The sequence below is a fragment of the Cervus canadensis genome, chromosome 32, assembly GCF_019320065.1.
Source record: "Cervus canadensis isolate Bull #8, Minnesota chromosome 32, ASM1932006v1, whole genome shotgun sequence".
NCBI lineage: Eukaryota > Metazoa > Chordata > Mammalia > Artiodactyla > Cervidae > Cervus > Cervus canadensis.
In genome coordinates this window covers 29,769,671-29,788,849 of record NC_057417.1, presented here as the reverse complement: position 1 = coordinate 29,788,849, position 19,179 = coordinate 29,769,671, and the positions used below count along the sequence as shown (strand labels likewise).

The window sequence follows — 19,179 nt, the reverse complement described above, 5'->3', positions numbered from 1 at the left end:
AAAAATGGGTGGGAAGGGAGCTATCTGGTGTACAGGCTGGAGGGAATCTTTCTGAGCCCTTAGGTCTCTGCTGCTGCCAACCCACGCACAAGTAACAGTCTTCTTCTTCCTCCTGAACAGGCATTTAATAGTCTTATTTCAGTTGGAAGCAGTAGTTGGAGAATAAGTTACAGGGACAGACAGACCAAAAAAAAAAAAAAACCAACCCAAACCAAAAATCCCACACAACTTAAAGTGCTTCAGGCTGCAAACGTAAACAGGAGGACGAGGGGAGGCCACCTAGCTCTCTCCCCTGACCTGAGACAGGAGGGTCGTGTCATTGTCGGGTCCCTTTACCGTCACCACCCTCTGATCTCAGCCCTGCGGGTGGGAGGGAGGGAGGGAATGTCAGAGGCGGGGAAGACAACGTAAGAGGAACAAGGAAAACACTTTGTAAACTTAGAACCAGGGTGCAAGGCGGGGGGCAAGGGAGCTCCTGGAGCCCCTGCCCTGGCCACGGGGTGGGGCCAGCCCCCCCAGGAAGTCCGGGAAATACTGTCGGCTTCACGCTGCAGCCATCCCCGGCCATTTCACAGCTTCGTCCCTCGTCCCTCATCAGTAGACACAGACAGGCGGCCCTGCGGGGGCCCCCTCACCCTAGGTGGGAGGCTCCCCGGGGAGGCGCAGCCTGGAGGGAGCACCCACGCTGGGGGCTGTCCATTTCCGGGAGTGTGAGAGGGAGGCGGCCGGATGGTCTACTTGACCGGCTCCACCACCAGGACCTTGCACTCGCGTTTGGCGATCTTGTCCAGAGAGAGCACAGCCTTGTCCGGGGGCAGGTAGAGGGGCCGGCCGACAGGGGAGGCCACGGGGGGCGTGATGGCCCGGCGCTCCATCACACTGCCCGACCTGGAAGAAGGTGGAGGCTATGGGCTCTGGCCAGACCCCAGGGTCCCGTCCTGCTCCCTTTCCAATCCCGGCCTCTACTAAGCCCGTGGGCCCCTGTCTGCGCACTTCCATACCTCATGAGGTGGCTACGGGAGGGCTGTTGGTGGGAGAAGGACTGAGAGCGGCCCAGGCTGGCCTGGTGCCTCTCCACCAAGTCCCGGACGGCAGGGCTGCTGGGGCTGCTCTTGCGAGAGAGGGGCCGGGCCTCGGGCGGCGGGTGGGACACGCTGGCAGTAAACTGCAGCTTCAGTTTCATGTGCTGGCTCAGCTGGGGTGGGGAGACACAGATCAGCCGGCCAGCTCGGCTGCCAGGCCCCTAACCTCCTTTCAGGTCATCTTCCCCACTTGACAGGCCGAAGTGGGATCTAAAGCCCACCTTCCCTCCACCCAGCTCTGTAGCACCCACCCACTTATGCTTCAGCCACAGAAGCCAGCAGCCCTGACTCCTCCCACCCGATGCTAGGCCTCACCCAGCCCACCTCGAAGAGCCCAGTCCGCAGAGCCTGGAAGGCCACACTGAAGGTGAGCGCGCTGCCCTTCCGGGAGAAGCCGAGGTTGTTGAGGGGTGTGTGGCAGACGATGGAGTCCAGGGCTGCCTGCATGGCCCGGCGCTCCTCCTCACACAGCTGCTTTCCTGACGGGCAGAAACAGGGCTGGGAAACAGTCTGTGTGGTCTTTCTTGGTCTGCAGGGGGCTTTGACGAGCACAGTCTTATTTGCTGCTCAGAGCCACTCTGTGGAGTAAACTGACTATATGCTATTGTTTGCTGAACTTTATAAACAACAGTAGCTAGTAGTTACTGTGTGCTGAGATCTATTCTAACCACTTCACATATATTAACTTATTAAGTTGCTGTGACAGCCACATGAGGTATTATTTTCTCCATTTTAGAAATGAGAAATCTGAGGCTCAGAGAGGTTAAGTAACCTACTAAAGGTCACACAGCTAAGAAATGGGAGATGTACAAGGCAAACAGGGAACCCAATCCCTTAAAATCACTCTGCCCCACAGCCTCTCTAAACTCTCCATTATGACACCATGGAGACCACCCAGGTACACAGCTGAAGCAGCCTGCCACAAATCACCCGCCTCCATGACATCTTCCTTTCCCTTCCCCTCCTAGCAGCTACCTACCAGCCTGGGCATGCTCCGGGGTCCACACGAGCCTTACAGCAAGGAAGTCTTGGAGATTGTTGAGCAGCGTATAGGTAACAGTGAAACGCTCATAGGTCCGAACAGGGGACTCACAAGAAGCAGTCATCACAAAGCACGGGCGGTCCAGGCGGATGCTGGGCAAGCTAGAAGCAGTGAGAGAGAGAGAAGGAAGCAGGATGTGTGTGTTTCGAAACAGAGATGAACAGGATGGTGTCCAGTGGGGAGCATTGGGGGGGGGGTGTCCCACAAACTCACCGGTAGTGGGTATAGATGCTCTGGGTGAAGGGCAACTTCGGTGTGGACCACTGAACCACAGCAATCAGGGGAACCTCTAGGCCCTGTCGGAGGGATGAGCAGAAATATCACCTGTGTGTGATGACCTGAAGGAGAGGTTCCCTCTCCCATTAGTCAACTCCCTGGCCTCCCTTCCCATTGCATTTTCTCAGCCTTTCTCCTTAAACACACCAGTCCCTTGTACTCACCTCCTTGGCCCCTGGAGGGGGCTGCTCACCCCCTCTGAGCTGAAACAGGAAGTTATGTTCCTCCAGGGCACTAAGTGGGCAGGGGAAGCAGCCAGAGGTACCAGGGAGCCGACAGAAGGAGCCCATGGAGACTTCCCCAGATTGGTGACTAGTTGAGAAGAAAGGGACCAGAGCTGGACCTTTCGCTGCCAGAGCTCTGTGCCCTGCGGCTGTGCCCAGCACTCTGTGGCCCCGCCCCTCCCAGGGCCTCACCAGACATTGTCCACCAGCAGCACAGAGCCGTCGGGCATGACAGGTAGATAACTGGCATTGAAGTTTGGGAGAATGCGGATATCCCAGACAGAAATTTCCTCCTGGGAGGAGCTGTTCAGCACTGTGGGAGGTAACCAGCTCAGCTCAGAGTATCTGAACTCCTCGGACCACACCAACTCCCCCCTAAAATGGATCTATCCCCACCGTATTGTCCAGGGTAACTGCCACCCAGCCAGCACCCTTGCTGCTACCCAAGACTGGAGCCTCCAGTCTGCTCACCCTTGAGCACGGTCAAGTGTTTTCCAGCCACAGTGAACTGGCGGCACTTCAGAACCGGAGGGGGCAGCAGAGTCAGCAGGGTGCTCACTGCAGGAGAGGGTGGAGGCTGGAGATGACGGGCTGGGCACACCTCACCTCCAACCCACAGGTCCAGTCTTCCTCTCCCCGGATCAGGCACTTGCTGGTGCCACCCCTCCACCGTCCCCACAAAATCCAGACACTAGCATTTCCTCTCTGCATTCTCGTCCCCACCTTGGGCCTTGAAAGCGCTCTGCTCGCCCCTGAAGGTCTCCCCAGGAGATCGGGTCTGCAACAAGCGCAGGTAGCCTTGATCTCTGACCTCTGGTGCCTCAACCTCCCGCTTCCACACGGTCACTACAATCTGAGCACAGGGGACACGGGACCACAATTAAGGAGAAACAACCTCAGAAAGGCGTCTGAATTCAGACAGAGCTCCACCCCGTGCTAACCTTACCTTGGCCTTAGGTGTCCCTGGGGGCAGTCTATCCAGTGAAACGGTGAGTGGGAAGATGACCTCATCTGTGGACACAATTGGTTCCTCCACAGGCAGCTGGGTTGCCAGAGGGGTGAAGAGGTCAGGAGAGTCAAGGCCGCCCGCCGCGCCCGCGTCCCCTTTAAGATCTACGGTACTTGGTTCTCGCCCTCCCCTCTCCTCATCCGTCATAGGCCTCCAGCTTCCCGCTAGCGTCCCTCTCCCCTCCGGTCTGGGGAGCCCAGCAAACCGCCCCTCAGCCCTGTGTCGTGGCGCTCCGGGCTCCTCACCGTGGTCGCTCCCCCTGAGGTAGCAGGGCCCGGGCCGTGGGTGAGGAGGGGGCTGCAGCCTCGAAACAACCCCCCACCGCCAGGGTCCCCGCCCCCCGGGGGTTCGGGGTCCTGGTCGCCCGAGCCACCGCCCCCGGGCGCCCCGCCTCCGGCGCTGACCGAGGCCAGGGCGGCCAGGGCGGTCGCCAGTTCCGCCCAGGCCCCACGGGAGCCCAAGCCTGGGCCGCCCCCGGCGCCGGACCCCGCGCCACCCCGGCAGCGCAGCACCAGCAGGAAGCGAACCGTCTCCCCTAGGTAGAGGTGGTTGCGCCGGGGCAGCGCCCGGTACCGGCCCGGGTCTCCCGCCAGCTCCGCGCGCGGCGGCAGCGGCACGGCCGGGAAGTACATCGAGTAGTCGCACTGGGACTCCATGGGCGGCGCGGGCCGGGGGGCGAGGTGGGCCGGGGCCGGCGGAGGACAGAGGGGCCGCTAGGGTGGTTCCGGGAGCCCCGAGTCCCGACTGGTGCTGCGCGCGGCCGGGCCGGCCCGACAGACCAGCTGGGGCCGGGAACCGGGGCAACGAACCCGGAACCGAGACCCCACGGGGCCGGAACCGGGGTGCGGGACCGAATGACTGGTGAGAAACCGGAAGCGGAAGGGAAGGGGCGTGGCCTCGGAGGCGCCGGAATTTGTAGGTGACCGGACTTTGGAGGAGAGGGGCGGGTGCGGCATGGGTTAGGCTGCTGTGGAAGGCTAGAGTTCTTGGACTACGAAAAGAACCCCCGCCAACCCCGTTTCTTCCAGGAAGATGCTCTATCCCCTTCCCTTGTCGCTCTAGAGCAGGTCGAAGTTTCAAATTATTTATTAATTGAACATTTCATTCATAGTGAAATGAGCGCAGCCCAGTAACAAGTGTTTCATAGATGGACGTATTATTCCGATCCCTTGTGTCCCAGACTTGCTCTGTCGTACTCCATGGTTTGCTCCTCCAGAAGGCCTTCGAAAGTGCAGCTTGTACCTTCGGGGTTGGGGGTAGGGTCGGGGGTGGGAAAGGGGAAAAGACAAAAATGGGAGGGAGCCTGCTGCTTGGTCTGGGATTCCTTGGCACAGGCTGGAGGATGTAGGACCCACATTCTTGCAAAGTTCCACTTGTCCTCTGGGGAGCAGACATGCTTTCTGAGGGAAGCCGAAAGGGCATCTGGCTGCCTCACACTCATCACTGGCGCCCTATGGCTTAACTGCTCTTCAGCTTAAGACAGTGGTTTGATGCCTAGGGGGAGGGTCGCCTTGAAGTCTTGAGGGGCAGAGAGACTGTTGGGGGGAACTGCTTGGCATCTAGCTTATCCTTGTACTGCAGCTCGGGGGTAGCCAGGCGCTCACACTCCTCCTGGTCTTGGAGGCTCAGCCCACTTCGGAGCACATAACCCAAAACCTTACCTGACCCAAACTGGAAAGGGCGGAATCGCCGGTCAGTGATGTACTTGGGGTCTAAAGCCTCACCCCCCACCAGACAGTGTTTAGCCAGGGCCTCTCGGCGAGCCCGGAGCTCCGCCACAGCACTCTCCAGCCGGCTCTGGCCATATTGCTTTATCCGGGCCCACAGACTTCGGTTGAAGTGAACATAGAGAGCCCAGTCCAAGTTGTTCCAGGCTCGTGCCCGGGCAGTCAGCTGCCTGTCCTCAGTGGTCAGTCCACCATCGTCAATGGTGCTTCCGTCCTGCCCACCTCCAGCTTGGGCATTGTGCATAAAGCCTACCACATCATCTAGACCCCAGCACAGCGCATCTGCCAGCAGGACCAGTGACTCATCAAAGTACTCAGCCACCAAGACCAGGTCAAAGACAGAGTCCAGCCAGGCCAGATTCCACTGGATGAAGGATGAAGACCCCAAATCTAAAGAGGCAGGGCTGGACATCTGGCTGTGACCGTCAGCAACAGTGGGAACAGGATGGAAGAGAGCATTGGGATCCAGGGTGTGGGCTGGAGGGCCAGCACCAGAAGGTAACTGGGGAGGGTTGGGGTCTCTGGAGACATGTGGATTCCCTCTCTTGGTCCTCATATCTGGGGGGAAGGGGAGGCCAAAGTCAAACCATAGCAAGTTGCGCGCGTAGTGGTCCCCCCGGGCCCCAGGTCGGTAGAAGGCTCGAGGATTGGCCAAGAAGGCAGCCAAGGATGGTGCTTTGCGGAAGGCCGATGACGCGGATTTATAGTAGGAGAAGGCAGAGCGGGCCAGAGCCGCTGGGTCTCGGACAATGGAAAAGAAGAAGCTGTCAGAAGGCATGACCTGAAGTACCTGGGGAGGAGAGGAAACCAGCACAGAGAGTGAACTATAGAGGAAGAAACTAACAGCAAACCCAGTGCGCACTGACCCCCCCGCCGCCTCCAGCCTCCTTCCGACAGCTCTGCTGGGAACCCCCAGCTGCCTTCACTAGCTGCACAGATCTTGGTAAGGTACTTGACATCTCTGAAATTCAATTTACTTATCTGCAAAATGGGACCCATCATACCTTCCTTCCCAGATGATTATGGAGGTTACATGAGATAAGGATAGGAAGGAACCCAGAATATGGGGAGCTCCTGGAAAACATTAATTTCCTCAGGCCTTTCTGTTTGCTTTGGTTGGTAACACTTCTAGGAATCAAGCCTTGTGTTCGCTTCTCCAACAAAAACCTATAACATGTCTACCCTGGCATTCTTGGTCACAGCTCCAAGAAAGGAACTGGCTTCAGGCCTCCTCAGGAGGATCACTGGCAGCAAGTAGATAGCAACCATAATTCTATCTCAGGCACAGGCGTCAGGTGGGCAGGCCAAGCCCAGCGTGGCCGAAGGTCAGGGCACTTGGGAGGCTCCTTGGCATCTTGGAAAGCAAGAGACATCCCTGAAATGGGCAGTGAGGAGCCATGGCCATTCAATAAGGAGCTGTTCTGAGTCTTGGGACGTAAGATCCCACTTGTTGGCAAGAAGGAAGGTGGGCATTGGGCTGAGCCACACCCTAGTGTGGTCCAGCAGGCAGATCCACACCAGAATCCAGCTCTGGGGCTCCCTGAAGGATTTCTGCCTCTGAGTGTGACTGTGGTCATTACCATGACTCCCTGACAAGTCCTCCAATCTGTTCTATGGATGTGGGGCATGCCTGAAGGACAAGCCTGTGAACTGTGTGTCTTTGAAGGCATAGGGGAAGAGTGCAGAGGACAGTCCATGGCATCAGAGGGACCTGGAATAAAATTCCAATTCAGCCACTTACCAACTGGTGTAACTTTGGGCAGGTTATTGTGCTTCTCAGAGCCTTTATTCCTCCATCAATAAATCTGGGTTAATACTCACTTTGAAGAATGTGCAAGTGCATGGAACATGGGAGGTAGTCAGTGAATGGTGGTGACAGTCATCCTAAACTCCAGGGACACCTGCCTCAGTGACTGCTGTCCTTGCTTCACTCTCAGCAGTGCCCCTCGCTGCCTGGTAGATCAGTTCATGCTGCTGCTCCTTTCTTCAGCTCCAGCTCCAACAGGACTGTCTTTGCAGCCACCACTGAAGTACTATCACCTACACACACACACCCCCCACTGCCACCGTGTCTTTGAGATGTTTTGCTCTGAGAACACCCGATATTACCCTTACTACAAAGTCACGTCCACTCTTGCCTATAAAACCCACCTGTTGAGAAAACCCCACCTCTTTTGATGAATATTCTCCCCACCGTTCCAAATAACAAACACACATACGCACACACACGTGCAATGGAAGGCACTTTGGAGCAGCTGGGCCTGGCTTCAAATGCTAGTCTGCAGCTTTCTGTTAACAGAGGGCCAGTCCCTTAGCCTTTCTGGGAGTGAATCTCCTCATCTGTGTAGTGGGGACACTTACGCCTTCCTGGCAGGGTGATGGTAGGATGACTACCCAGCACTCAAGACGTGTTCAGTGAAAGTTGGCTCTTGGCCTGTGTGTTTTCATTTGCCCATTGATTTCCTCCTCCAAGAGCTCCCAGGTTCCTCTGTGTGTGTGTGTGTGTGTGGATGACATGTGAGTGCATGCATGCATCTCCTCATTTAGAACTGAGGCTGCGGGCAAGGAAGGGGGGCTGGGACTGGGCTAGAGCTTGGCATATAGCTGATCCTCGGAATCTGGCAGACATGGTGAAGGGTGTGAGAGGAAGGCGGGTCCGAAGGCAGTGACTGCACAGGGCCCCTGGTGGTATCAGTGGGAGAGGCCTGGAAGGGCCAGGGGCACCTGGAGGGAGGGTTGGTGGGGTGGGGTGAGAGTTGGCAGGGCACTGCTGCCAGCAGGCTAAATGGATCAAGGAAAGAGACTAGTAAATTCTAGATGGGAGAAGGCAGAACTTCAGGTGCCAGAAAATTCTGAGGAAGAGACAGCTGAGGAGAGGAGAACAGGACTCCCACCTTTGTGGGACCGCCCCCCAGCACAACCTTTGGGTAAGGAGATGCCTGGGGAGCCCCCATTGCCTGGGGTCTCCCCCCTGGTGGTCTTGGCTACAGGCCCAAGCCCATCTCTCCCCAGTCCCTCCCACCCCCTCAACACTCCTCACCTCTTTCAGGTTGAACCTCATGTGATGACAGAGGATGTGGAAAGGGGGCTGGGTGTCTCCACTCTGAGGGCGGTAGCCTTTGACCCGAGAGGCCTGGAAAAGTCTTGGGTAGCCAAACTGGTAGCGGGCAGGGAGGGCAAAGCGCAGCCCGTGTCGGTCCCCATAGCGGTGAAGCAGACTCAGCACAGAGCTGCTCCCGGATTTATGTGTCTTCAGAAACACAAGGCGCTGCCGCGGCGGGCACGACGGAGCAGCTGGTCCCGGGGATGAGGCCCAGAAATGTCGGAGCTGCAGCCCGGGTAGCCTGGGGAGAGACGGGAGGGGAAGTATCCTGTCCCTCACCAGCAGGTGGATGGATGTCTCGTGGAGCCAGGAAGGCATGGAGTGTCCTCTGAGGCCCCAAGAGTCACAGACCCAGATGGAACAGACAAGAGCACGGGGGGCATCTGGGGGCCATTGGGACAAGATGGGAACTCACCTCCTCTGGAAGGGACCCCCCCAGAGCTGGAGGGCAAATCCGATGGTCATGAAGACTCCCAGAGCCACCCCCAGGCCCCGGGGCCCCCAGAGGCGCATGGTCCTGGTGGGAGACAGAAGGCCCATGTGGCCCGGGGAAGGGTGACGCTGGAGAGGGACAGGGCAAGGGCCAGGCGCAGAGGCAGAGACAGCTGGAGACCGCCGTGCAGCCGCGGAAGGCGCTCATTCGAGTTCGGGGGTTCATTCCCCAGGCCTGCTCGCAGCCCCGGTTGAGTCTGCCCCCTGAGTTAGCAGATTTTTGCCTCCGTCAGCGTCTAGAAGGGAAATGAGGGGGAAGGAGGGGAATCTAAGGAGCGGGTAAGAGCCTTCGCTCCTGCTGCCGGGCAGCCGCGACCTCATTGCAGGCAGGGGGGCGGGAGGGGAGCTCTCTCTACACCCAGGTCTTCCAGGTGCCCCGTGACTGTGGCTCTGCTGTCAGCTGCAGCTCCCTCCAACCTCCAAGGACAGTTTCTTCCCAAGCCCCAGGGATTTGGAAGTGAAAGGGAGGAAGATCAGACCAATCCACTCGTACCAAGGAGATGGACATCTCCAGGCCCCGGGCCACCTCCTCTGCCCCTCTGCCTGTGACAAGTCCGATGCGGCGCCCCTCTCTGAGGCTGAGAGGGGAAGCCTTAAGGAGGGCCTGACGGGGCACACAGCTTAGAAACCCAGGGAAGTGAGACCGCAGGAACGACTTTGTAAGGAGTAAGAGTCGACCGGCTCATCTAAGCTCAGGCATCCTTTCCCTCGCGGGAGCGGCGGGCGCGAGCAGACGCCAGTGTGTGAGAGCGGCCTGGGGGGTTGTAGGGTTGCTTACGAAGCCCAGTCCCAGCCATAACCTCCCCCCCAAACACACCCCCGTTTCCACTTTCCAATCCCAGCAGTGCACCCAGAGGGGATCGAGAGGGTGGGGTTGGGGAGAGAAACTCTCTGACACAAAGATAACAAGACAAAAAAAGCGAACGCTGAGCTTTGGAATTCCTTCTCAGGCCCCAGCTTCCCAATCAATTGGGAGTCCAGACCTGCCCCTTCATTCCAACCCACAGCCACGGGCCACAGCCCGTCTTTCCAGCAAGCCCTGACAGCCCCCTTCCAGGATGAGCCCAAAGCGACCCCAGGCAGAGAACCCACACTTGCTACCTAGAGACCCGCCCCCTCTGGCATCACCCCCCCTCACCCCCCCCCCCGGTTTCCTCCCCCAACCTAGCCCCACACCGCACCCCCTCCCATGTTTAGATTTCTTGTCTTCCTTCCACCCATCTCTGTCTCCTCCCATTACCTCCAATTCCAGCCCTCGGACCCCTCCAGCTTTGGGGATTGCTCAGTCTGTTGCCAGCCCTGGGTTGGCTCCCTCTGGGGTTCTCTCTGTGAAACCCCTCACAACTCCTCCCATCAATTCTAGAGTCCTTCCACTGATCTAGGCCTCAGCTTCGCTTGCCCAACTCACCAGGCCACCTGAGGAGCAGCAGGGAAATCGGGGTCTGGCCCTCCCGCCCGCCCCAGCCACCGCCCGGTTTCTCGCTCAGCTCAACTTTCCCCAGAAACTTTCTCAGCGCCCAGGCTCCTCCCCCTCCCTCCCTTTGTCCCGCTAGTCCGTGCCGCTGATTCGGCTTTGACGGCGGCGTCTCTGGGTCTCTCCTTCCCCGGGTCTCTCCTTCCCCGCATCTTTCCTTCTCTTTCAGCGCACCCAGCCTGCCCTTAGAAGACACTTCTACCCTCCTTTCGCCATTGTACTTTTTCTTTCAGCTTTCTGCAGGACAAAAGGCTCATTCAGGCTGAAAGAAAAAAGAAAGAAGATGGTAACAGTTGAAAGCAGACAGTATCAAGGATATAACAAGGTAGTCAGAGGAACCTTCACAGAGAAGGAGGAGATGGGGGCCGAGGAGGCCCACCCACCCTGAAGGCAGAGGGCAGTAGTATGGTGATATTAACGATGCCTTGGTTCCAGAAGAGTTTTGCTAGTCTCCAGAATTCTCCCCATTTTGCAGATAGGTATTCAGACCCAGAGGGTGGACAGCTTGCCCAAATTCAATCCGAGGGTACAGGTTCCAAGATAAGAAGGCAGAAAATGAACTGCCAGTCACAGAGACTCTGGGGCTAAAGGTACAGAAAGTCACACACCGGGTCCAACAAATTAGCCATTTATTTACAGAATAAACACTGAGTTGAACACTGAAACATGAAATGGGGATGCCTGTGAAGGATGTGGATGGCAGAGACCATGAGATGTGGGTTTTTGTTGATATTTTAGTTTAAGAAAGTGATACTGAAAAACTCAACAGAATCCAGGCCAATAGATCCTGACATCTTAGTCCCCTGCCCTGCACCCCATAAGCGCCCAGCTTTGTCTATTTCTGAGTTTCTGAGACTGGGTGCCGCACCCATCCCACTTTCAACTTCTTTCAATACACCCACCCCCCAACTGCAACTCTAAAACTCCTTCCTTTTTCCCTGTTGGGGCTCACCACCAACCTAACTATAGAGGCTGGGTTGGAGAGACCATACCTCCTTCCTAAATAAATACCCCCAGCCCTTCCTCCCCAGATACCAAATGAAAAAATAAATATTGTGAACACCCACCCCCCAACCCACCAATGGAAATCTCCTGGATTTGGGGCCCCAGCCATTCACCCAAAACGTCCCTCTCTACCCTCTCTGCAGCCCCCTTCGACTCCTCTCCCAACCCAACTGACGGGGGAGGGGAAGGGCCATGAACCCTCCCGATGCCAGGGCACCCCTCCCCTGTTATCGAGGTCCAAGCAGGGCTAGCGCTGAGAGGAAGAGAATGAGGAGGGGTTGTGTGTGACAACCAACAGATGTCCCTCCAGTCCTGCTCCGGTCCTGGCTGTGGCGGATAATGACACCTCCTTTGCCCCCTGCACCTTCCCTTCGAGGAGGGCGAGGAGCTCGCGCTGGGGGGGCCACAGCTGCTGCGCCAGCCATCCAGTCATCTGCATAGTGTTGTCCCTCTCCAGAGCCGCTAGCGTCCTCTAGAGGGAGGGGGAGGATCGGAAACAGGGATGGTGAAGAGGGGCAGCGTGAGACGGTGCAAGAAACAGCCACAGGCGGGGAGGAAAAGAACTCGAGAAAAAACAGTCAGAGGTTGGGGCAGGGGCAGGCAGGGTGAGAGGAGGGAGAAAGTGAGTGACAGGAAGGCGAAGAGAGATCAGACAGACATGGAAACAAGGCAACGAGACACAGGAAGAGACGAGACAGACAAAAAAGAGAGACAGATGGGGAGAGGATAAACAGGAAAAGACAGAGAAAACGGACACGGAAGCAGCGAGCCGACGGAAGAGGAGTGGGGGAGGAGAGACAAAGAGAGACGGTGGGGGAGAGGGGGAAAAAATGTACGTCAGTGCCTTGCATCTCTGGCAAATTCTGCTTTGGGGAGCCAGCCCCGTGGAACCCGCACCCCCACTTCCCCGCCTCCCTGGATTGCCGGTGTTCCCCAATCTCTTCCCACAGCCCACCCTCGGGAGCTTCCCACCGCTTTGTAAGAATGTTTTGCTGTCTCCCCCAAGGGACCGTGAAATCAAGGGTAGAGATCTTCTCATTGGTCTTCCACTCCCTACCTTTGAGGTAAGCGCTCAATACAGGCGTGTGAACTGCGTGAGTGAATGAATGAATGGTAACGGAGACGCGAGGGGAGGGACTACAGACGCAGGGGGCGGGGCTGCGGGTTGGCCTGCGTCCAATCGCGGAAAGCGGGGCGGAGCGAGGTCCTCTCGGTGTTCGCGGGTCTCACCCCAGTCCTCCAGCTCCAGGTCGCGTCCCAGGGCGGCCGCTTTCATCCTGGTCGTGGCGGCCCGGAGCTGCAGCCGCCGCCTCCGCGTCTGGAGGTCGGGGCTTGAAGCTTCTGCATCCAGCTCTGGGTTGTCGAGCTGCCCGGCCTGGGAGCCGACCACGGGCGACAAGTACCTGCGAGCAGAGCAGCCCCGGAGGCTCCCGCCCCACCCCGCCCCCGGAGTCAGCCTCGCCCGCCCGCGCGCCCGCAGCCCACCGCCCGGCTCTCACCGGCCCGGTCCAGCTCCGGTCCAGCAAGGCGCCGCCTCCTGCGAGAGGTCCGCCGCCACGCGGGGGTCCCCGCACACAGTCTGGGGCAGTCCGGCCCAGATGCCCCTCACCCGGCCCAGACGCTCGCGGAGCTCCCACACCTGGACGTAAAGAGAGCCGGCCGGGCGGAGATGGAGCGCGCGCCCCTGTCCCCCGCGCTCGCGCCCCTGCCGCGGCCGCCCGCCACTCACCAGCCGGGGCAGGCTGGCGCCCGCAGCAGTCGTCGGCCGCTCCTCCTCCGCCACCGCCGCGGACCAGAAGCGACCCACGTCCTCCCTTGGGGCTGGGGCACGGCGGGCGCGAGCCCGCGCTGGCTGGGGGCTCCCGCATTCCTGGAATACCTTCGGCACCGGGTAGAGACCCCACACACAGTCATCCCGCGGTAGAACCCACACCCCAACACTCCAAACGTCCTTGACACCCCGGTTTATCCAGAGACCCTACAGTGTCTCCCTAATACCCCACACTGTCCCCCCACCCCAGGGCCTCCCCTCCACGCTTCTCCCTCCTGTTCTCCTGCCAACTCCCAGTCTGACACTCCCACCCTTCTTGTGGCCCCTGTACCTGGGCTGACACCCCTACACTGTTTTCCTGCAAATGCATCAAGCCTTCTGAGATCTTCACCCCAATGGACTGGGCCGCGAGCTCAAAAGAAAAGGGGCCTTGGATCTTGTCGGCCAGCAACAGGAGACCATCTTGAAAGAGGGTAAGACAGAGAAAGGGTTAAATGAGGGGCTATCCAGGGAGATACTCACTGAAGTGGGATGTTCCCACAAATCCTGACCCAGGCCTTGGAGGCAAGCAGCAGGTCTTAGATTGGGGGGAGAACTGACATGAGAAGAGCCCCCTTCCTCCTCTCCACGCAGCATTGCTGAACACTCCCTCCCCAGTCCACCCTGCCCACCCCACACAGACAGCTCTCTCAGGCTTTCCTGAATCCCCTCACCCAGATAGGGCCCCCAGTCAGGATCCAGTCCTTGGCTGCTGATACAGCCATAGGCCACGTTGAGGCAGAAGCCCCGGCAGGGTGGCAGCGAGGGGACCCCCCGGCAAAGGGGGCAGCCTGTCAGACGCATCACGGCCCGCTTGCAGCCTTCGGACAGCGGCATCTGGGAGCAGAGAGCAGGGCTGTGTCATCCACAAACAACTGGCTGCCCTCAGCCAAGCCTGGTGCTGGGCACAGAGAGAAATCAAATACCCCACCCTGCCCTTCCCAGGCTCTAAGTGTGGAGCTGGATGTGAACCTCTAGGGTTGATGACCCCACGCGGCAGCAGGAGTGACCCCAGGACTGCGCCAGACCTGAGGAGGGAGGCTCCTCAGGTGTTGCACATCCTGCTTCTTGAGAGAGATGGACCAGGGGGGCAGTGAGGGGCCTGAGAAAAGGTTCAAGGACAAGAGTGAGCCCATCATGTTTGAGGGGAGAATGAGGATGCAGGAAGTAAGGCTGGGAGGCCAAAGAGAGAATGGGCAGTCGAGAGAGGGCCTTGAAGGCCAAACCAGGAATCTGGCCTCTAGGAGGGAGCCACTGAGGGGCCCTGGAGAAAACCAGGGGGGCCAGTGGGCCAGTCTCAGAGAGGCTGTGGAGATGAGCAGGTCTCGAGAGGCTGGCAGAGGGTAAGAGTCATCAGAGGGCAGAAGAGGGTCAGAGGTGGGAGGAGTCATGGGTCATGATGCTAGAAAGACTGCAGTCTTCCTGATTTACCCAGGACGCCAGGGCTTCACGGCTGCTAAGGGAAGGCCAGGCCTCTCCTGCCAGCTGGCCCCTGACTCTTCTTCATGGGGCCTCTCCCACTTCCTCTCCCTCCCTGGGCCCCACCCATACTCAAGCCCCTTCTAACCTTAAGTGTTTCGCTGACCACATTTCTTCCAGTCTCCAGGCCTTGGACAAAGGCCCGGGCAGCCACCAGGGCCCGGGTTATCTGGAGGAAGGGAAAGGTGAGAAAAATCACCAGACTGTTGAGGGTCAGTCAACACTGGGGCCAAGAGACTGCACCAAAGGGATGAGCAGTGGGGGTAAGGTTTGTAGGTTATCTTGGGGTGATTAGGAATGTTAGGTGGTTCTGGGAGGCAGGTTCAAGAAGATCAAAGAATTCAGAGTCTGGCAGGACCAAGGGGAACTGGGCTTGGGAAGAGGTGGAAGGATTACATTTTACAGGACTTGGAGATAAAGGGACTTATATTTTAACAAATGCTGAACCTGAAGCCAGGAGACCTGAGTGTGAAACCTAGCTCCACCCCTTACTGGCTCTGAGACCTTAACCTCTTCAAGGTTCAGTTTTCTCATCTTGTAAAATAGGAATGTGAACATCTACTTCATAGAGTTATGACAATTAAATGAGATACTATAAATGAAAATCCTTAGATAGTGTTGAATCGGCATTCAATACACTCGCAACCCACACACTACACAGCTGAACCAGAGGAAGTCAAGATATTGGGAATAGGGATGAGTTGTCAGAAAGGGGGGCGGGGAGCAAGAGCAGATGAGTGGGTCAACCACTAGTATGAAACTAGGACACAGAATTGGGGGGCGGGGATCCAGTCAAAGGAAACCAAGGAGATCTGGGTCAGGCAGAGGTGACTGGGGCTCAAGATAGGGATCACCAGGTCAGGGGCGACTGAGGCATGAAAAGGGGGTCACTGAGTTGGAAGTGAGTGGTACACAGTTCAGAGGTCACTAGGTCAAAGGTGGCTGAAGCTCAGGCGTTGGGGCCCCTCACCTGCAGGCGGAGGCGGCGGGGTGAGTCCCCAAAAGGCTTCAGAGAGTCATCAGCAGAAGAGGCCAGGCGTGTGAGGCAGAACAGGTAGTCGGGGGAGAAGATGTACTGTGGGTGCAGCAGGGGGAACATTTTCTCCAGGAGCTGAGCCCAGAAATCCACCAAGGCATCATCTAACCCCTCACCGGACCTCTCATAGTAGTCCCGTAGCCGAGAGAACAGACCACTGAACAAGGGGGTGTGCTGGGCATACAGGCGGCCGAAGGAGCGGTGGAAAAGCATGGACAGGGAGTGCTCGGCTGAGGAGAGCATCTCCCGAAAAACCTCTGTGGCAAGTGCAGAGAAAGAGGTGTGAGGTGGGGTGAAGCCAGAGAAGGATGGAAAAGTGAAAAGGCAGAGGCAGGAAGAAATGGGCATGGGGAGAAAAAAGAAAAGACAAGTGAGTTAGAAATTAAGTAACCCTTAGAGGTCTGGGCAGACTGGGGTGGGGGGGAATGTGGGGCAGGACCCTGAGAGAGCACAGAGTGGGGGAAGTGGGGGCTAAACCAGGGCTGGAGTGCCTTTGGGAGAAGTCAGGAGTAGGTACAGGATGCTTGTGGGGGTCATGAGCTCAGAGAGAAGGTATGAAGCCAGGTTTGGGGACACCAGGTCCTCACCATCGAATTTTCTGTGTCGGGCAGCCAGTGTGTGAACCAAGAAGGAACCATTCTCCTCCACCAGGCCTCGGAAGGTGGCCTCAGTTTCCCAGGTCAGCCTCTGCTCTATCTCACTGGAACAGCAAGTGTACTCCTGGGGACAAATCCGGAGGTGTTCACCTGGACAGAGGAGACATAAAGGAATGGTGGGAAGTGCTGTCGTGAAATTCCTTCCTTCTCCTGACCATCTCTGGGGGCCATCCTTTCTCTTCCAGCTGTCTGGTTTCTTTTCTATTGTCTGCCACCTCATTCCCACCTGGTCCTACCCCTTCCCTATTGTCCCCTCACCCATCCCAAGTGCACTGCCTTTAGGCATGGGATCAAATAGGAGTGGGCCAATTTAGTTATCAGAGGGTCCTCAGGTAGCCTGCCTAACACCACACACCCCAGGCCTCAAAGGACATACAGGATGGTTTCAATGGGAAGAATGGGGTTTGGAGGGGTGGGGTTACCTGGTAAGAAAGAAAGCACTACCATACAAGGGACTCATGTTAATAGCGAGGGAAACAAATTAGGCTGTGAAGAAAGAAACACAGAGGGGTTGCTAATTACTAGAAAGGGATTCCTGGGGTGAGGGTGGAGTAAGAGAGCTGTTATGCGAAGGGGAGTGTTATTGTGATCCTGATAAAGAAGTTCCGGAGGAGAAGAGACATTATTACCGTGAGAGGAAAAGATTATTACAACGGCCACTCTGAAAGGGAAGAGAGTTATTGTGAGATGGGGAGGACCGGCCCCCGCCCCCTCCCTCGCCCCCAATTCTCTAGTCTCCCTCTTTCTCCTCACCTGAGATCAGGGCGGGAGGGAGTACGCTTAAGCTATATCCCCGGGCCCCCAGAATCTGCCGGGTCTCAGTGCAACTCCGGGTGACCTTTGCCTCGATACCGGGTCCAGGACCAGGACCGGGACAGAGGTGCAACAGCAGAAGCAGAAGAGAGCGCAGCGCGTACATAGCTGCTGCTGCCACCTTGGGACTGCAAAGTGGGTCGTAAGGAGGAAAGAAGAGCCGCCCGAACTCAGAAAGCCGGTTCTCTGCCACAGGACCGTCCCGCCGGCCAGAGAAACAGCGCGACCTCCGAAAAGTGGACCGGGAGCACGATCGCTGGACCAAGGCGGCATCTGCCGAGACAATGGGAGCGGGGAGCCGGACAGGAGGCGGGGCCCGGGGCGGGGCCCCGCCAATAATGGTAAAGAGCCGAGTTTAGGGGCGGGGTCAAGGAGAAATTAAGCCAATGTACTGGGGAAGCTCGGCCGCGGGGCGGGACTCGGAAGGACTGGGAGGTTAGGGGAGGGGTGTGGTCTTCCTCTGAGGCGTGGCTATCTACATCGAAAGGCGGGGCCTGAGTGGAACTCAGCCTATGGTAGTTGAGAAGCCAGATTAAAGGAGTTACTACTGGGCGCAGTGTGAAGCCCAGCCAATGGAGGGGGAATTTGGGGACAGAGGGGCCGGGCTGGGGAGGAGTCAGGAGGAGCCGAGTTAAAGCAGGTGGCCAGCGCGCGGGAGCCCACGTGATACGGCTGCAAGCTGGAGAGCTCGTGGCCGCACGAGGCTGCTGGAGTGGCGTGGCTAGAACGTGGTAAGCACGAGCTCGCACACGCTCAAGTCTCGCGACAACTTGCAACTCTGAGACGAACCGTTGGGCTCGCGCTTTCCCGCGTTTTTCTGGATTCGTCTGCCACCCAGAGGGACGGGGGCGTGACCACAGAGACCTAAGGGACCCGAGACGGTGACTTTTCTTCAACGCTGCTCGGCCAGAAGTCGCTGTCCCGGGCTGTCACAGTGAGGCTCCCCTTTCACCCAGTCGTTCGCCATCCCCCGCACTCCAGCCCTGAGAGAAGCCCTCCCTCCCCATGGCTTCTTCCACAGAGGCCAGGAATCCCAGCCCCGGAAGACAGATAATCACTCTCTCGAGCGGTTAGACGGCTCTGTAACCCAAATAAAGTAGCCCAGGGTGGGGTACAGAGCCTCTCCTCTGGACAAGTGGAGAACGCGAGCTTTCCGTGACTCCTTCAGCGTTTCCGGCCCGGTTTTGATGGCGCCTCCAGACCCAAATCGTTAAGCGCGTCCCAGTCTGGTCCTTGTCGGGGGTGGGTGGGTGGGGGGCAGGTTCTAACCTTGCAGAAATGGAAGTTTATGTGCTTCTGTAGCGGGATGGGGGGTTATTTTCTTATTTTTCTTGTCTTTTGTTTACCCCGTGGGAGCTGGTTCCTTTTCACAGGCTCCTCTGAATCGTGGGGAAGAGAAGGGTGTGTTTTAACTACCCTAGTGTGTGCCTTGCTTGAGACTTGGGGAGCACCTTCAAACCCGAGGATGGCATTGGGGCAGTGGCGTCTTTAACTCCCTGATGCCTTGGGTCAGGACCTTCTCGGTCGTTTTTTAAGCTTTTTTTTTTTTTTTTTACGTATTGAAAAAAAAAAACGATTTACAATGTGCCAATCTCTGCTCTACAGCAGAGTGACTCAGTTATACACAGACATGCATTTTATTTTTGCCGTGGACTATTTTTGAAATCTTTAAAAAAATAATTCGTTGTTTATTTTTGGCTGAGCCTTTGTTTCTGCCAAGGCTTTTCTCTAGTTGTGGCGAGCAGGGGCTACTCTTTAGTTGCGATACCAGGGCTTCTCATTGCGGTGGCTTGTTTTGTTGGGGAGCACAGGCTCTAGGCCGAGTGGGCTTTAGTAGTTGCGGCTACTGGGATCTAGAGCACAGGTTCCTTAGTTGTGGCATGGGTTTAGTTGCTCCACAGCATGTGGGGTCTTCCTCGACCAGGGATGGAACCCATGCCACCTGCACTGG

General features: G+C 57.5%; 4 protein-coding genes across 13 annotated transcripts in view; 1 reads left to right on the top strand and 3 right to left on the bottom strand.

The window, feature by feature from the left end:
* Positions 1–108: 108 nt before the first annotated feature.
* TRAPPC14 (trafficking protein particle complex subunit 14) lies at positions 109–4,636 on the bottom strand. Its single transcript, XM_043455017.1, has 11 exons — positions 3,879–4,636; positions 3,571–3,666; positions 3,348–3,477; positions 3,096–3,182; positions 2,817–2,937; positions 2,565–2,712; positions 2,338–2,420; positions 2,062–2,225; positions 1,407–1,561; positions 1,002–1,195; positions 109–888 (listed from the first exon to the last, which is right to left on the bottom strand). Exons 1-11 carry the CDS (start codon positions 4,287–4,289, stop codon positions 735–737), a joined length of 1,743 nt encoding a protein of 580 aa, XP_043310952.1. The 5' UTR covers positions 4,290–4,636; the 3' UTR covers positions 109–734.
* A 67-nt stretch (positions 4,637–4,703) lies between these two features.
* Positions 4,704–10,494, bottom strand: GAL3ST4 (galactose-3-O-sulfotransferase 4). Of its 2 annotated transcripts, none has more exons than XM_043455045.1 (4): positions 10,364–10,494; positions 8,879–9,191; positions 8,401–8,704; positions 4,704–6,150 (listed from the first exon to the last, which is right to left on the bottom strand). In XM_043455045.1, exons 2-4 carry the CDS (start codon positions 9,001–9,003, stop codon positions 5,128–5,130), a joined length of 1,452 nt encoding a protein of 483 aa, XP_043310980.1. In that variant the 5' UTR covers positions 9,004–9,191; positions 10,364–10,494; the 3' UTR covers positions 4,704–5,127. The 2 variants fall into 2 exon arrangements, with proteins under 2 accessions (XP_043310980.1, XP_043310981.1); XM_043455046.1 differs by lacking the exon at positions 10,364–10,494 and adding an exon at positions 10,196–10,214.
* A 547-nt stretch (positions 10,495–11,041) lies between these two features.
* GPC2 (glypican 2) lies at positions 11,042–17,512 on the bottom strand. Its single transcript, XM_043455018.1, has 10 exons — positions 17,169–17,512; positions 16,347–16,505; positions 15,694–16,016; positions 14,812–14,892; positions 13,919–14,081; positions 13,537–13,667; positions 13,164–13,313; positions 12,934–13,073; positions 12,665–12,837; positions 11,042–11,906 (listed from the first exon to the last, which is right to left on the bottom strand). The coding sequence occupies exons 1-10, from the start codon at positions 17,332–17,334 to the stop codon at positions 11,662–11,664; spliced, it is 1,731 nt and encodes a 576-aa protein (XP_043310953.1). The 5' UTR covers positions 17,335–17,512; the 3' UTR covers positions 11,042–11,661.
* STAG3 (stromal antigen 3) overlaps positions 17,438–19,179 on the top strand; it is a 27,746-nt gene continuing 26,004 nt past the window's right edge. For 6 of the 9 annotated variants that reach the window (XM_043454991.1, XM_043454989.1, XM_043454992.1 and 3 more), the window contains exon 1: positions 17,970–18,162. The gene's annotated coding sequence lies outside the window, so the exon portion shown is untranslated. The other 3 variants (XM_043454986.1, XM_043454987.1, XM_043454988.1) reach the window with 3 other exon arrangements.

Bases quoted from the DNA above. Each gene is read 5' to 3' on its own strand.
- TRAPPC14 (XM_043455017.1), bottom strand. From the start codon at position 4,289: ATGGAGTCCCAGTGCGACTACTCGATGTACTTCCCGGCCGTGCCGCTG. The intron at 2,713-2,816 runs GTGAGGCCCTGG...CTTCTCAACTAG, and splicing joins CTGCTGGTGGACAATGTCTG to TCACCAATCTGGGGAAGTCT. The intron at 2,226-2,337 runs GTGAGTTTGTGG...CACTGCTTCTAG, and splicing joins AGCATCTATACCCACTACCG to CTTGCCCAGCATCCGCCTGG.
- GAL3ST4 (XM_043455045.1), bottom strand. From the start codon at position 9,003: ATGGGCCTTCTGTCTCCCACCAGGACCATGCGCCTCTGGGGGCCCCGG. The intron at 8,705-8,878 runs GTGAGTTCCCAT...GTCTCTCCCCAG, and splicing joins GGGGGTCCCTTCCAGAGGAG to GCTACCCGGGCTGCAGCTCC. The intron at 6,151-8,400 runs GTGAGGAGTGTT...TCTCCTCCCCAG, and splicing joins TGAGGTTCAACCTGAAAGAG to GTACTTCAGGTCATGCCTTC.
- GPC2 (XM_043455018.1), bottom strand. From the start codon at position 17,334: ATGTACGCGCTGCGCTCTCTTCTGCTTCTGCTGTTGCACCTCTGTCCC. The intron at 16,017-16,346 runs GTGAGGACCTGG...CACTTGCCACAG, and splicing joins CCGACACAGAAAATTCGATG to AGGTTTTTCGGGAGATGCTC. The intron at 12,838-12,933 runs GTGAGAGCCGGG...CTCTGCTCGCAG, and splicing joins ACCGGAGCTGGACCGGGCCG to GTACTTGTCGCCCGTGGTCG.